This window comes from Nicotiana tabacum, chromosome 10, assembly GCF_000715075.1.
Source record: "Nicotiana tabacum cultivar K326 chromosome 10, ASM71507v2, whole genome shotgun sequence".
NCBI lineage: Eukaryota > Viridiplantae > Streptophyta > Magnoliopsida > Solanales > Solanaceae > Nicotiana > Nicotiana tabacum.
The window spans coordinates 77,278,173-77,293,733 of NC_134089.1; the positions used below are offsets into that span (position 1 = coordinate 77,278,173).

Consider the following 15,561-nt stretch of genomic DNA (forward strand, 5'->3'; position numbering starts at 1 on the left):
GATGAATAGTAATGAGGAAGCATTAGGGGACTTAAATTTATACATAGAGGATAAGCAACGAGAGAGTAACCTGGAGTTGGGTAGCAGAACTTGGTCATAATAAATCAAAGTAAGTATTGTGGTATGGTATAGGCTACCTAGATATAGTAAAACCATAAGCATAGCTAACCGAGGTTATGAAACAAGATATAGCAATAGTCATAAGTTTGACAAAGTACTGAGCTAAAAACATTAGTACACTTAAGAATTCTAGAGGGGCAGCTTGTCATAGTTCTATATATGTTCACAAAGTGAGGCCTAGAGATTGACTAAAACAACAATTACGAGATTGGAAATATTCCAACCACAAGTCGTGGTGTGAGAAAGAGGCCTAAAGGAGGGAATGCATTGGCCTTTGGATTTATTCACAGATCAGTTGCCTAGATGGAAAGTATTTGTAAGAGCTATAGGTTATGAGACTGATCAACACATCAGTCTACATTCGAGAACGAATGTTCTAAGGAGGGGAATAATGTTACACCCCATATTTCCGTACGTAAGAGTACGTCGTAAGAAAATTTATGTAAGATCAGAAATGAAATCATCTTTGAAAAGTTTAAAAAGTTAGTTCATCATGTTAATGTGGTGGTTACAAATATTGAAGATTATGAACAACAAGTACAAAAAAGGGTTTGAAGGTTCAGAAGCTAAAGGAATTTAAGAAAACAATGTTTCGTCGAAATTCGACAAGTTGGGAATGATATAACATGTACTTTTAGGGTGAGACTAAGGTGTTTAACATGCTAAGGAGGGTATGTTATCAATTAGGTTAGTCGTATGATGTTCGTGTGTTATGTTTTTGTAACGACCCGGCCGGTTGATTTAAGAATTTACGCCCTAATCCCCTATTAACTGCTTTCCTCGTGTTTGCTTCTGCTATTTTGATTTTTCGGGATGATTTGTTTTGAATTTTGGAGTGTTTTGGGACATTTAGTCCCTAAAAGAGAGCTTAAGCTTTAGAATTTGGACCGTAGTCGGAGCAATGTGAAGACGATGTTGGAATGGAATTATGTTGGTTTCGTTAACACCATTGAGTGATTTCGGGCTTAAGGAAGTGTTCAGATTGTGTTTTGGAGGTCCGTAGCGTATTTAGGCTTGAGATGCCAAAAGTTGAATTTTTGAAGTTTCCGGTTCGATAGTGAGATTTTATATCGGCGTCGGAATGGAATTCCGGATGTTGGAGTAGCTACTTAATGTGGAATGTGACGTTTTTGTAAAATCTCAGGTCATTCAGACGAGGTTTGATAGATGTTTTGATCGAAAGTGTAAATTGAGAGTTTTTGGAGTTCTTAGGCTTGAATCTGATGTTAGATTGGTGTTTTGATGTTGTTTTGAGCGTTCCTAAGGTTGGATCAAGTTTGAATGATGTTTTAGGATTGGTGTCTTGTTTGGTTGAGGTCCCAGGGGCCTCGGGTGTGTTTTGGTTGCTCAACAGACCATTTTTGGACTTGGAGAAGGATCAGATTTTTGTTGGTTTTCTGTTAGATACTTTTCTTCCTCGCGATCGCGAAGGCTTAGACGAGGCAGAGGGGATTTTGTTCTATGCGATCGTGGGAAAGGGTGTGCGAACACATAGTATTGGCAAAAGTTGAATCACGAACGTGTGGGCTATGCCGCGTTCGTGAAGAGGAAGAAGTGAGGCAACTGAGGAGTGTAAGTTGCTCTTTGCGATCGCGTGAGGTCACCCGCGATCGCATAGAGCTTAGAAGTGCAACATCACGATCACATAGGGATTATTGCATTTGCATAGGTTAATTTGGGGTCCAGCAAAGTTTCTCTTCGCGATCGCGTGGAAGTGTCCGTGATCGCGATTAAGGTCGCATCTGGGCAAAACATAAAGTTCTAAATCGGGGGTTTTGAGTTCATATCAAAAAATTGAATTAGGAGCTCGGTAGGAGACGAATTTTGGAGAGATTTTTGGAGGAAGTTTGCGGCTAATGATTCTTAACTCCTTTTTTCTTATAACTCATTAATCTAAACAAGAATTTATCATCTAATTTCAGATTTGGGGTGAGAAATTGGGGGAAAATTTGGAAAAGTTCTTAGGCCTAATTTTCGCGTTTTGATTGGGGATTTGGCATCGGATTTGGATAATATTGGTATGGTTAGAATCCTGAGTGAATGGGGGTTCTTAATCCGTAATTTTTACCCGATTTCGAGACGTGGGCCCGGGGGACTTTTTGGGCAATTTTCTTAATTTCGCGTGTTAGCTTCGAATTAATTAGTGAAATTAGTTACTTGAAGTTATATTTACATTATGCAATTGATTTGAATAGATTTGAGCCATTTGGAATCAAGTACTCGTGGCAAGAGCGTGGTTCCGGGTTGATTTTTAAGCCGGTTCGAGGTAAGTGGCTTGTCTAACCTTGTGTGGGGGAACTCCCCTTAGGATTTGGTACTGTTGATATATGAAATGCCTTGTACGTGAGGTGACGAGTGCGTACATGTACTAATTGTTTAAAATCCTATTTTTCTGTGTTTCCTTCCATGTTTATATTATTTATAATTTAAGCCTACTGTTAGCTTAGGGAAGAATGTCTAATTAACTTTATTTCTTTACTTGCTCAATTACTTTATTTGAATTCTGTGCAACATGTTAGGTTATAAATACCCATTTTACCTTGGTATGAAATTAGATTTAATTGAATACTCTTCGCGTTGCTGCTGTGTGTTTACTGGGACTAAGGGCGATATCCCGGTAGATCCCTCTTGCTTGTTTATTTGGGACTACAGATAGATATTCCAGTAGATCTTCCTGCACATTTATATTGGAACTACAGGACTGCACCAGGTAGATTCCCCTAGTGTTGGGTCTACACATGACGTTAGCACGCAGGTCATCATATCTTTTGCTACCCAATTCCCTCCCCTTGGTCATAGCTTAAAGCATTCTAGCAACCTTAAGATATATCCTAGCGTGCATTACCCGTCCCTTCCTAGTGCCCTGGAGGTATTTAGGACCTCAAATTTAGGTAGTTCTAGACTATCCTAAAGTACTTAAAGGAGAAAAATCTAGGCGACAACCAAAACAATTAGGACTAGACCAAAGATGGAATAATTAAAGGCTCAAGTTTTACCTCTACAAATAGAGCAAGCAAGTGCACTTCTTAAACACAATTTCAGGTATTTAAGAGAAGCCCTAGAATAGGATATCTAGGTGAGCAGAGAATATACAGTATTGAGTTAGGACCAAAGTGTCAGAGACCTATTCAGTTTTCCTACTGATTTTAGACCTGTTGAATATGAGCAGTCACAAATCACAAAGCTTAGCTTTGTAGGATTTTTAATTGCCCTACAGGCTTGCCTAAGCGTGTAATAGTGATGTTCTATAAGCATTGTATCTAATCATTAATCAGGAGTGCAATAAACCAATAAACAATTTTAAGCAGGCAGTTTGGATCCTATAGGCATGCTTTTAAGCGTAATGACTGATTTAGACTTGCAGAAATTGGTTTTCAAAAACCATATAGGCATAGTATCTAAATGCAATAATTAGCTCAAGATCCTCATTAACATGCAACAACTGTTTTAAACCTTGTCAACATGTAAAGACTGTTTTCAAACATACAAGCATAGTGTCTAAACATAGAAGATTGCTTTTTAAACACTATAGGCAAGGTATCTAATGCAATAAAATAACCCTAAGAACATGGTCTCTAATGCATGCAAATAGTTATAATAACCTAAGGCATGATTTCTACCCAATTTCCCACAAAATTGTATAAGAATCCCTCCCTTTTTACTAATTTCCCGAATATCTATTTACAAGGATATTATTACAAACCAACACTGATAATGAATTACAGAAATGAGATTACTACAACTTTTGGGAGCCTGGATATAGGCCCCAAAGATACACCGGTCAGACCGGGCCTTCAAACAGTCCACAAACGCCATAATCTCATAGTGCACCCAATAGGATCCTGGTGTGTCAAAGTTCCCAAGAGCCTCAGGGACCCCGAGAAATATTCACACTAGGAAAACCTTCAAAATAACCCTTTGAGAGCAAGTTTGGAAAGCCAACTCTAGTTTGTCAAAGTTCAGAGTACCTTAAGGATCCCTAAGCAATGCTTACACTAAAAGGGAAAGACCCTAGGTGTTCTAAGAGTAGAAGTAGTGTTTGAAAATAGAAGTAGTTGTGAGAAAATAGTTTAGAAGAAAACAGAGTCATTGCAACAATCTTGAGAAAATGTTTCAGCAATCACATAGCAAGAAAAAAACATGGTCACAAAGTCCCAAAGCAAAGATTCCCACTCCCAGATTCTGCTCAGTTTATTAGTTAACACTAGGTGGCATATAGCATGTTGAGAACAAATAACTACACAGAGAGGGGAGCAGGGGTTGGGGGTCATATTGGTCATAAGAAATAAGCATGAGTATAATTCATATGGATACACAGAAGTTTACTAAACAGAAATGAACAGATTGAGAGTAGGGCACACATAGATTCAACCAGACAGACGCAAGCAGGTTATTGTAGTCAGCATAAATTAAAATAGGTGATAGTAGTAGAAATGTAGGTTTGGTCAAGGCAGAAGAAGAGGCCTACTAACTATGAGGAATCATACATGTTAAGCCAAATAATATGAATCATGCAACATAATCAAATGGAAATACATATGCTGACTGAGATCACGAAGCATGAAACACATAGGTTTAGTTATAGACAGGCTAATCTAGAAGATCCTACTGATTTAATAAAAAACATGTTGGGAATAGAAAGTACACAAATTAAATTCATACATAGAGTTGCATGATAGTAAAGTGGGAGCATACCAGTTGGAATTTGCAATAAAAGAGTGAGGTAAATAGGATCCCATATCTACTCTTGGCTTCCAGCCGACTAGATAGTGCAATAGATAAGTGATAGAAGTTTGCAATAGAGAGAGAGCAAGAATTTTAGGTGCTTTTCTTAGGTATGTGTGTGTGTCTGTGTTTGAAACAGAGTTTTGTACTTATAGGAGTCAAATAATGTATGGTAAATAAGGCAAGGTAGCTTTATATTGTAAATAATGTAAGGAAAACAATCAAATATTCAATTAAGCATGACAAGGCAAAGAATCAGGGAATTATTCCCATAAATAACTCGATATGAGTTTCAAATAAGGAAAGAAGTAGGTTTAACTGTCAATTAGGGTTAGAAACCTTAACTCAAGTAATCAGTCTTGCAATTAAGGCAATATGAGTAATCAGAGACCAATCAAATCATACAGAAAAATCAGAGAAAGACCCTTTAGAATAGGGAGAGCCAATCAATGGTACAAATTGGGGCTCAAATAAGGTGAGGGAATCAATCATACCATATAAACTTCCGAATTTGAGTAATAGTCTAATTAAGGAAAATGGTACTAATTAAAGTCACGAATAAAACAAACAGGCAAAATCACAAAAGTATATTGATTTGAATGGGAAAATATGATCCAAATCTCTAACAAAATCATCCAAGATAATTAATTGAAAGAAATAAACACATAATGGAAGGAAAGTTGAAGAGAACGATACCCTAAACAGAAGTACCTAGGGTAAGCACATACACAAAAATTGGCCCAACCAGTAAAGGAATAATTATGTTTAACACTTGAAAATTAAGAAAAAATTATTTGAAAAGAACTTAAGATGAACCCTAGCTCTGAGAAGTCCCTGAAACTGAATAATGATAAGAAAAGAATAGAAAGCACTTCAGACATACAGGGATTCGAACAACAAAATCAGAGAAATCAAACCTAAAGTACCATAGTTCTAAAAAATTGGTTAATAGTAAAGGAATAAGAGAAGCTTAAAAAAATTACGAAAACTTGAATACATTTCAAGTATGCAGAGATTCAAACAGTAGATAACAAAGAACCCAAAATATAAAGTGATACAGTGCTAAAAATCGGTTAACAGTAAAGAAATAAGAGATCTTTAAAGAAAAATCATTGACAAACTCAGAATTATTTCAAATCTACAAAGATCGGGACTGATTCATGTCCAAAGATTAGGGTTTAGAGGAGAGGGGGGGAAAGAGAATCTGGTTTTGAACCAGAGATTTGAACCGTAAAACTCGAGGTAAAAACACTTATAAACGGAGGTAACCATAGGTAGATTCTTAAAGAGTCTCGAACAAGATCTGGGTTAGATCTTTTAGGATTTTTTTCATAGAGCAGCAGAGTCGAACAACCATCAGAAGCAGGAGAATAGTAGAGGTCTCAAATGACCATGAAATCCCATGGAATATGTGGGAATCGAAGGGATTAGGTCTAGGTTTGGGTGGCGGCGATTAGGGTTAGGGGTTGGTCTTAGAGAGAACCAGAGAGGGGGGGATTCGAGGGCGGCTGTTTGTGTGTATTAAATTAGGTTTGGGGGGGGGGGGTCGTTTGTTTAAATTTGGTAAGAAAGAATGAGGGTCGTTGATCTCAAAGATCGACAGCCAGAATTAGGAGGGACCGGGTAGGGTTAGGTTTAATTAGGGTTGGGTTTGATTGGTTTGGGTGGGCTTAATGGGTTAGGGGTTGAAATTGGGCTAGATAATTTGGCTAAATCTGAAAATAAGAGGGCCATTTTTTAAATACCCGTTTAATTGATAAAGTAATTATTAAAAATAACTAATAGGTTGTAAAAAATGATTTTCATGCCTGAAAATATTTTAAAATAATTACTTAATATTTTTAAAATATAAAAGGCTATTTTCTGGTAAAATAATGTAATAATGCATGCATAGGCTATAATTACAAAGTAATTGCAATTGCATCCTAAAAATATAAATGTGGCTATTTGTGCAATAATTGAAACTTAGTACAAACGAAAATGATAAAATTAAGCCCCAAAAATTATTGTAAAACTATTCGTGATGCAATCAGTGATTGTTTTATAAATAAAGTGCTGGGAGAAATTAAGTAAAATATTTTAAAATGCAGAAATTGTATGAAAAATACTAAATGATGCCCAGGCATAGTTTTGAAAATATTATGAGAAAAAATGGGTATCAACACCAGTGACTTTCTCTACTTTTCTACCCACTTCCAAATTAGTCGAGTGATGCATATAGATGGCAGATTTGACTTTGTTTACTAGCTACCCAATGTAGTCTCATAAATATATATTACTTCCATCACCAGCCTTATGGAAGTTGCATCAGAAGATGAAAAAATAATTGTGCAGTCTGCATATGCAAGGTGGTTTATTTTTGGACTCCATTTTAGAAAACCAAAGTCACAAAAATACAGATTTAGATGCAGGGCATTCAAGCCTCTTAAAAGAGCTTCAATATGCTAGTATGAACAATGTAGGTGAGGGTGGATCACCTTGCTTGACAACCCTCGAGGATTTGAAAAAACCATGAGGTTGTCCATTGACGAGCACTGAATACCAGTTGTTTCCTACTATATCAAACATTGTGCCAATAAATCTCTCACAAAATCCAAACTTCCTTAGCATCTTGGTCAGGAACAGCCATGACAACCTATCATAGGCTTTCGTCATGTCGAGCTTAATCACAATATTAGGACCAACTTTAGATCTAAGGCTAATATCTGTGATAATCTCTTGTGTTAATAGCATATTCTCAACTATGCTTCTACCTTTTACAAATCCAGCTCGTTCTTCTGATATAAAGTTAGGAAGCAACTCCACCAATCTTTCATGAATTACTCTTGAGAACATTTTCTTGATGAAGTTACTAAGTCTTATGGGCATCAAATTAGAAAATGTAGTAACCTCCTTCTTGTTTGACAGTAGCACCAGATTTGTAAGTGTCACACATTTGGGAAGTTATTGGCCACTGATGAAAGCCAAAACCATTGCATATATATTCTCTCCAATAATCTCCCAACATGAATGATAGAAGGCACCTATAAAACATTTGGCCCTCCTACAGATTCCCCATTCAATCCTAACGCTGTAAGCTTAACCTCTTTTCTTGTAGGCATGCTGATTAGTTTTTCATTCTGCTCTATATTAACTAAAAAAGGCACATTATCAATAATGGGAATGCATTAGGGACTACAATTTCACAAAATTTTATCTTTGAAAACGTTGACTGCTTCTGCTGCAATTTGTTCTTCCTCATCAATCCAGTTACCAATGCTGTTTTGGATCCTCTTGAGTTGCAATCTCTTTCGTCGACTATTGACTTGAGCATGAAAGAACTTTGTGTTCCTGTAACCATCTAAACCATGACATCCTAGATTTTTATTTCCAGAACTCCTTCTCAAGTGAAAGGTATCTGATCATTTCAGCTTGAACATTATGCAGCCTTGCTCTATTCAACTCAGTAGGATATGCTTGAATTGCCTTTCATGTACTAAAACAACTTCCTCCAGGTCTGCAATATTCTGAAAAATGTCTTCATATGTTGCTCTACTCCTATTAGACAATGCTTTCTTTAACTTCTTTAATTTGTGATTGAAGAGGATAAAAGGATCAGCGCGAATATCAACACTCCAGTTCTCCTCACCTCATCCTTAAAAGTATTATCCTTAACCCAAAAATTCAGAAACCTGAAAGATTTCTTGATAGGAGAAGATTCGATGTCACACTTCAATAACATAGGTCTATGATTAGATCCTATTTTGGAAAGATGTGTAACCTCCAAACTAGGGAAAGTTTGCTGGAGTTCCATATTTCCTAAGAAACGATCAAGCCTTTTGAATATGCAATCCTCCTCTGATATTCCATTCCACCAGGTAAAAATACTCCTCTTAAAGCCCAAATCTGATAAGTTGTAGGCGTTGATGTGGTGTCTAAAATCATCAACTTCATTTAGAGACATTAGTAGCCTGCAAAACTTCTCTTCCTCATCCCAAATCACATTAAAATCATCTCTCACAAGCCATGGAACAGTCATATCAATAGCCATTACATACAATAAATCTCACAACTCTATCCTCCCAATAGCATTACATTTGGCGTACACCAATGTGAGTATGAGTTTCACATGAGTTTCAGTGTGAACTAGCTTCAAAGTCAATTGTTGAACCATATTATGTATAATTGTAATCTCAAACACTTCATAAATGAAAGCCCATATTTTGTTTGACACATTTTCCACTGCCCGTGCCAATCCTATTCTCCTTCTATCTTACCGGACTGTTGCATAGGTTCAAGAATCCCAATAAATTCAAAATGGTGACGTTTCTGCATTGTGATCAGCCTCTCAAAAGATTGCATCATATTTAATAATCTCATATTCTAAATTATTGCATCCAGTACTGATTCTGGGATTTAGTAAGTGTTCTTCTCGTTTGTACTCTACCTGTTGGGGCAGTGGAAGTCTCCTTTACTTGCTTATTTCTTCCTTTGTTAGTTGATTTAACTTGATCAATGTGCCTTGGAGAAATATCACCCTGCTTAGCTATAATGAGAAAATTTTGAACAGTCGACTCATCATCCATATCCTTACTGCATGTTCTGAATGATCTGCTACTTCTTTATCACCCAATGAAGGCATAATATTGGAATTCTTTGGAATAGAGATCACAACCTGCTCGCAATGCAAATGGTAATTTTTCATGCCATTCCCTCGAACCTTCTACCATTTTCCGAAGTATCTTCTATATGTTTTTGTTGGCCGCTTCAACTGCTCCATTTGCCTTGGGACGATATGGGGTGGAATTACGGTGTGCAATCATAAACTGTTGACATACCTCTTTCATCAAATTGCTGTTAAGATTAACACCATTATCCGTGATGATCACTTTTGGGACCCCAAATCTACAGATGATATGGGAGTGAATAAAATCCACCACTGCCTTCTTGGTTACCAACTTGAAAGTTTTAGCTTCAACCCACTTAGTGAAATAGTCGATGGTCACCAGAATGAACCTATGACCGTTGGTAGCTGCCGACTCAATAAGTCCAATGACATCCATGCCCCAGGCAACAAATGTCCATGGTGCTGACATTGTGTGTAATTTTGTCGGCGGAGAATGAATCAAATCTCCGTGTATCTGACATTGATGACATTTTTGCACGAACTTGATACAATCACGCTCCATAGTGAGCCAATAGTACCCCGCTCGAAGAATCTTCTTCGCCAACACATATCCGCTCATATGTGGCCCACAAACTCCAGCATGTACCTCTGTCATAACTGTCGTGGCTTGACTAGCATCTATACATCTCAGCAATCCCAAATCTGGGGTTCTTTTGTACAACACTCCTCCACTGAGGAAAAATCCATTGTGCAATCGCTGAATGGCTCTCTTTCGATCTCCGGTGGCCTGCTCCGGGTATATCCCCATTTTAAGGTACTCCTTGACATCATAAAACCATGGCTCGCCATCCATTTCTTCCTCTATCATGTTGCAATAAGCATGCTGATCACGAACCTGGATATGCAACGGGTCAACATGAATTTTGTCTGGGTGATGCAACATCGATGCTAAAGTGGCCAAAGCATCGGCAACCTCATTGTGAACTCTTGGGATGTGTCTGAACTCCACTGATCGAAATCGCTTGCTCAGATCATGCAAACATTGTCGATATGGTATGAGTTTCAAATTCCGTGTTTCCCATTCACCCTAAATCTGATGCACCAGGAGGTCCGAGTCTCCCAAGACCAAGACGTCCTGGACATCCATGTCTGCAGCTAGTCGTAGACCCAAAATGCATGCCTTATACTCAGCCATGTTGTTGGTACAATAGAAATGCAGCTGAGCCATAACAGGATAATGACGTCCTGTTTCAGAAATAAGTACCGCTCCTATTCCAAATCCCTTCGCATTTGCGGCTCCATCAAAGAAGAGCTTCCAACCTGGTTCCTCAGGTAATTCCAATTCATCTATATGCATCACTTTTTTGTCAGGAAAATACGTCCTCAATGGCTTGTATTCTTCATCAACGGGATTCTCAGCCAAGTGATCGGCCAGTGCTTGGGCTTTCATGGCCGTCCTCGTCATATAGATGATGTTGAACTCCGTGAGTAATATTTTCCATTTCGCTAACCTCCTTGTGGGTATAGGCTTCTGGAAAATATACTTTAGTGGATCCAAGCGTGAAATGAGATAAGTAGTATATGATGACAGATAATGCTTCAATTTCTGGGCCACCCAAGTTAGGGCGCAACATTTCTTCTCGAGTTGAGTGTACTTAACCTCATATACTGTAAACTTCTTGCTGAGATAATAGATGGCTTGCTCCTTCCTTCCTGTAATGTCGTGTTTCCCCAGCATGCAGCCAAACGAATTCTCCAGGACCCTAAGATAAAGAATTAATGGTCTCCCCGGCTCAGGTGGAACCAACACAGGTGGATTTAATAAATATCCTTTGATCTGGTCAAATGCCTCCTGACATTCTGCCATCCATTCTATCGCAGCATCTTTCTTCAGTAGCCGAAAAATGCGTTCACAAGTTGCTGTGAGTTGAGCAATAAATCTGCTGATGTAATTCAACCTTCCCAACAGACTCATTACTTCTGTCTTATTCTTTGCGGTGGAAAATCTTGGATAGATTTGATCTTTGACGGGTCTAGTTCAATACCTCGCCGACTGACGATGAATACCAACAGCTTTCCAGATGGAACACCAAATGCACATTTGGCCGGGTTGAGCTTAATATCATAATTCGAAGTCTTTGGAAAAAATTCCTTAGGTCTTCTACTTGGTCTTCCTGATGCTTGGATTTTATGATCACATCGTCCACGTACACCTCAATCTCTTTGTGGATCATGTCATGAAACACAGTGGTCATTGCTCTCATGTACGTTGCCCCAGCATTCTTCAAACCAAATGGCATCACTCGGTAGCAATAAGTCCCCCATGGCATAATGAATGTCTTCTTTTCCGCATCTTCTTCATCCATCAGAATCTGATGATACCCGGCATAGCAATCTACAAAAGACCCGATCTCACGTCCGGCACAATTATCGATCAAGATATGGATGTTGGGTAATGGAAAGTTATCCTTTGGGCTTGCCCTGTTCAGATTGCGATAATCGACGCACACCCTGATCTTCCCATCTTTCTTCGGTACTGGAACCACATTAGCCAACCAATCGGGATATCGAGTGACCCGAATAACCTTTGCTTGCAGCTGCTTGGTTACTTTTTCTTTAATCTTCACACTCATATCTGTCTTGAACTTCCTCAATTTCTGCTTGACAGGAGGGCATGCCGGGTCAGTGGGCAATTTGTGAACCACTAAATCCGTGCTTAACCCCGGTATGTCATCATATGACCATGCAAAAACATCTTTGAACTCAATACGTGCTTTGATTAGGTCTTCCCTGATATTTGGTGCAATGTGGATGCTTACTTTAGTTTCTCGGATATCATCTACATCCCCTAAATTGATGGCTTCTGTGTCATTTAGGTTGGGCTTGGATTTTTCTTCAAACTGGCTTAATTCTCTGTTTATCTCTTCAAAGGCTTCATCCTCATCTTATTCCAATTCATCATCATAATCGACCTCTTGTACAATTAGTTCGGAATTAGATTGATTTTTTAGACTGAGTTGAAGATCCATTGTGCATGCCATGTCATTAGAACCAGTATGAAAAGAACTGTTCAGAAAGAGAAAAGAAGAAAACAAAGTTAAAACAAAAATAAAAAGCTTTTATTAAAATACGGGGTAACAGAGTTTCACACTTTGCCGAATACAAAAAATAAAACAAGAAACTGGATTACAACTCTGGAATAATCCAGAAAACAAGAAAGAAAAATCCAGAGCCTACTACCAAGACTCCTTCCGGGTAGGAAGAAGAGTAGCCATCCAATTGTTGACATTGGCCCTAGGCCCCACAAACTGTATGTCTGCCTTACTGGAACCCTCTCCAGCTTCTATCATGTTTACATTGGTGAACAGCCTTTCAAAGCCCTCATTCAAATCTCCATATGGCCCGATCAGTGGTCCGAGAACTTTCGGGACCGACAACTTTCTGAAACTTGCTCTGACAAATGATCTGTAGAGGTGCGGGATTGGATTAGGAAGGACCCAGACTCTTTTCTTCAACTTGCGGGCCCGCTTTACATCCGCTGCGGTAGGGTTGAATCCAAACCCAAAAGTATCCAGGTTCTTAGGCAAGGAAACTGGATGGACAATACCCTACAGATCAACCCCCAAACCTTTTGCGGGTACAAATCCACTGCTTAACATTTCTGAGGCTATCATGAAGGTCGCAACCGCGATGAGTGGAAGGCCCCCACCCTCAGGAATTTTGTCTATTGAGACTGCGTCAAAAACCTGATAAACCCATGGGCCCTTGTCATCGTCGATTTCTATGAAGGGAACAATGGCATCACTAATGGCATGTGTACCGTCATCCCCGTGTACCACAATCTCTTGTCTATCCCATTCAAATTTGACCATCTGATGCAGTGTGGAAGGCACTGCTTTGGCTGCGTGGATCCAGGGTCATCCCAGCAGAAGATTATACGACACCGCCACATCTATCAATTGAAATTCCATGGTGAACTCGACCGGACCAATGGTTAAATCCAGTATGATATCACCCACTGTGTCAGTACCGCCCCCATCAAAACCTCGGACGCAGACGCTATTCTTGTGAATCCTGTCATCATCCACCTTCAGTTTGTTCAGAGTGGCCAAAGGACAGATATTGGCACTAGACCCATTATCAATCAGTACTCGAGTGACCATCGAGTCTTCACATTTCACCGTCAGGTAGAGTGCTCTGTTGTGTTCTGTACCCTCTACCGGCAACTCATCATCAGAGAATGTCACTCAATTTACCTCGAAGATTTTGTGCACTATTTTCTCCAAATGGTTCACTGAGAGCTATCCAGAACATGGGCTTCGTTCAGAATCTTCATTAATGCCCGACAATGATCGCTTGAATGGATCAACAAGGATAGCAACAAATTCTGGGCCGGGGTCTTCCTCAACTGCTCTACAATGGAGTAGTCCTGTGCCTTCATCTTCTTCAAAAACTCCTCTGCTTCTTCCTCTGTCACTAGCTTCTTTATTGTTACAGGATTGGCCCTTCTCAATTCTGCGGGAGCAAAACACCTTCCTGAACGGGTTAATCCCTGGGCCTCACATATTTCTTCCACAACTTCCTTCCCCTTATGCATCACCGTCACTTGACTGTAGCTCCAGGGCACAACTTTCTTACTTATTATCGGCAACTGCATTACTGTCCTGATAACAACTGGTTCTACGCGGGCCCCCTTCACTACCAACACTGGTGTGCTTGATACTCCCTGCAGCACTACCCTGACTGACTCTGGCTTCTTCGCAGCAATAGCGAACCTTTCCCCGCTACCACAAATGGCTTGTCATCTACCTTTCCCAACTGTACCACTGCCTTTCCACTGGTCGACTTTTTGTTTGGACTGGCACGAATCATCATTACCGTTTATGAGGGTTTCTTGGGCTTCCCTCTTTCGTGCACTAGTTCGATCATGTGGGCCTCATGGTGCACCGGTAACGGGTTCTCATTGATGTTGGGTGCCTCTGGTGCCTGAACCTCGATCCTATTTGTGTCAATAAGATCTTGTACGACAGTCTTCAACTTCCAACACTTCTCAGTATCATGTTCGGGAGCCCCCGAACAATATTTACAGCTTACTGAGTGGTCCAAATTTTTGGGAAGGGGATTTGGAAATTTGGGCTCAATAGGACTTAATAGGCCTAACTGCCTCAACTTGTGGAACATAGTAGTATAGGTTTCTCCCAACAGAGTGAATGTTCTCGACCTCTGCACCCTTTTGTTCCTGAAAGTCTGATTCCCACGGAAGCTTGGCCCTGAAGGATTCCGTAGGCCCTTGGTGGTGGATATGTGTTTTGTGGAGGTGGATATGTGTTATATGGAGGTGGATATGTATGTTGGGGAGCCGGCGCACGCCATTGCGGGCGAGCCAGAGGCTGGGTGTAAGTTTGGGCATGATGGACGGAGAAATGTGGCTCTTGTGGTAGATAATAGGGTTGTGGAGGGTTGTATGGAGTGTGTGGATAGTTTGGGTAATGTGGTCTGGGTTGGTAGCGAGGGGAAGGACCTCTTGATCTGGACCAAGTACCTGTTTCAACTGTTGCGACCTCCTCTCTCTTTTTTTTCCCGAGCGCACCTCCCGTGCCGCTTTGGATAGCCTGAGTTGTAGCCGTGATTGCTGAATAACTCATTATCTTGTTGGACCTAAGTCCTTATTCCACCATACCGCTCATTTTTACTACTTTATTGAAAGATTTACCAACTGATGGCACTAGGTGACCAAAGTAAGTTGGCTCCAACGTTTGTAAGAAGTAGTCTACCATTTCAGCTTCCCTCATTGGTGGATCGACTCTTGCTGCTTGTTCTCTCCAACGGAATCCGAATTCCCTGAAGCTTTCTCCGGGTTTTTTCTCAAGTTTTAACAGTGTGAGACGGTCGGGGACGATCTCAAGGTACTGAAAGTGACTTGCAAATGTTTGTGCTAGATCGTCCCAAGTATACCACCTTCTAGGATCCTACCTCGTGTACCATTCTAGTGCGGACCCGCTTAAACTTTGACCAAAATAAGCTATCAGCAGCTCATCCTTTCCACCTCCCCCTCTCATCTTACTACAGAAACCTCGCAGATGTGCCATAGGATTACCATTTCCCTCATA

General features: G+C 39.9%; 1 protein-coding gene across 1 annotated transcript; it reads right to left on the reverse strand.

Annotated features, from left to right (window-relative positions):
• Positions 1–7,868: 7,868 nt before the first annotated feature.
• LOC142165184 (uncharacterized) lies at positions 7,869–8,875 on the reverse strand. The gene is made up of 4 exons (XM_075223796.1): positions 8,474–8,875; positions 8,311–8,408; positions 8,099–8,223; positions 7,869–7,978 (listed from the first exon to the last, which is right to left on the reverse strand). The coding sequence occupies exons 1-4, from the start codon at positions 8,873–8,875 to the stop codon at positions 7,869–7,871; spliced, it is 735 nt and encodes a 244-aa protein (XP_075079897.1).
• Between the last annotated feature and the right edge of the window lie 6,686 nt (positions 8,876–15,561).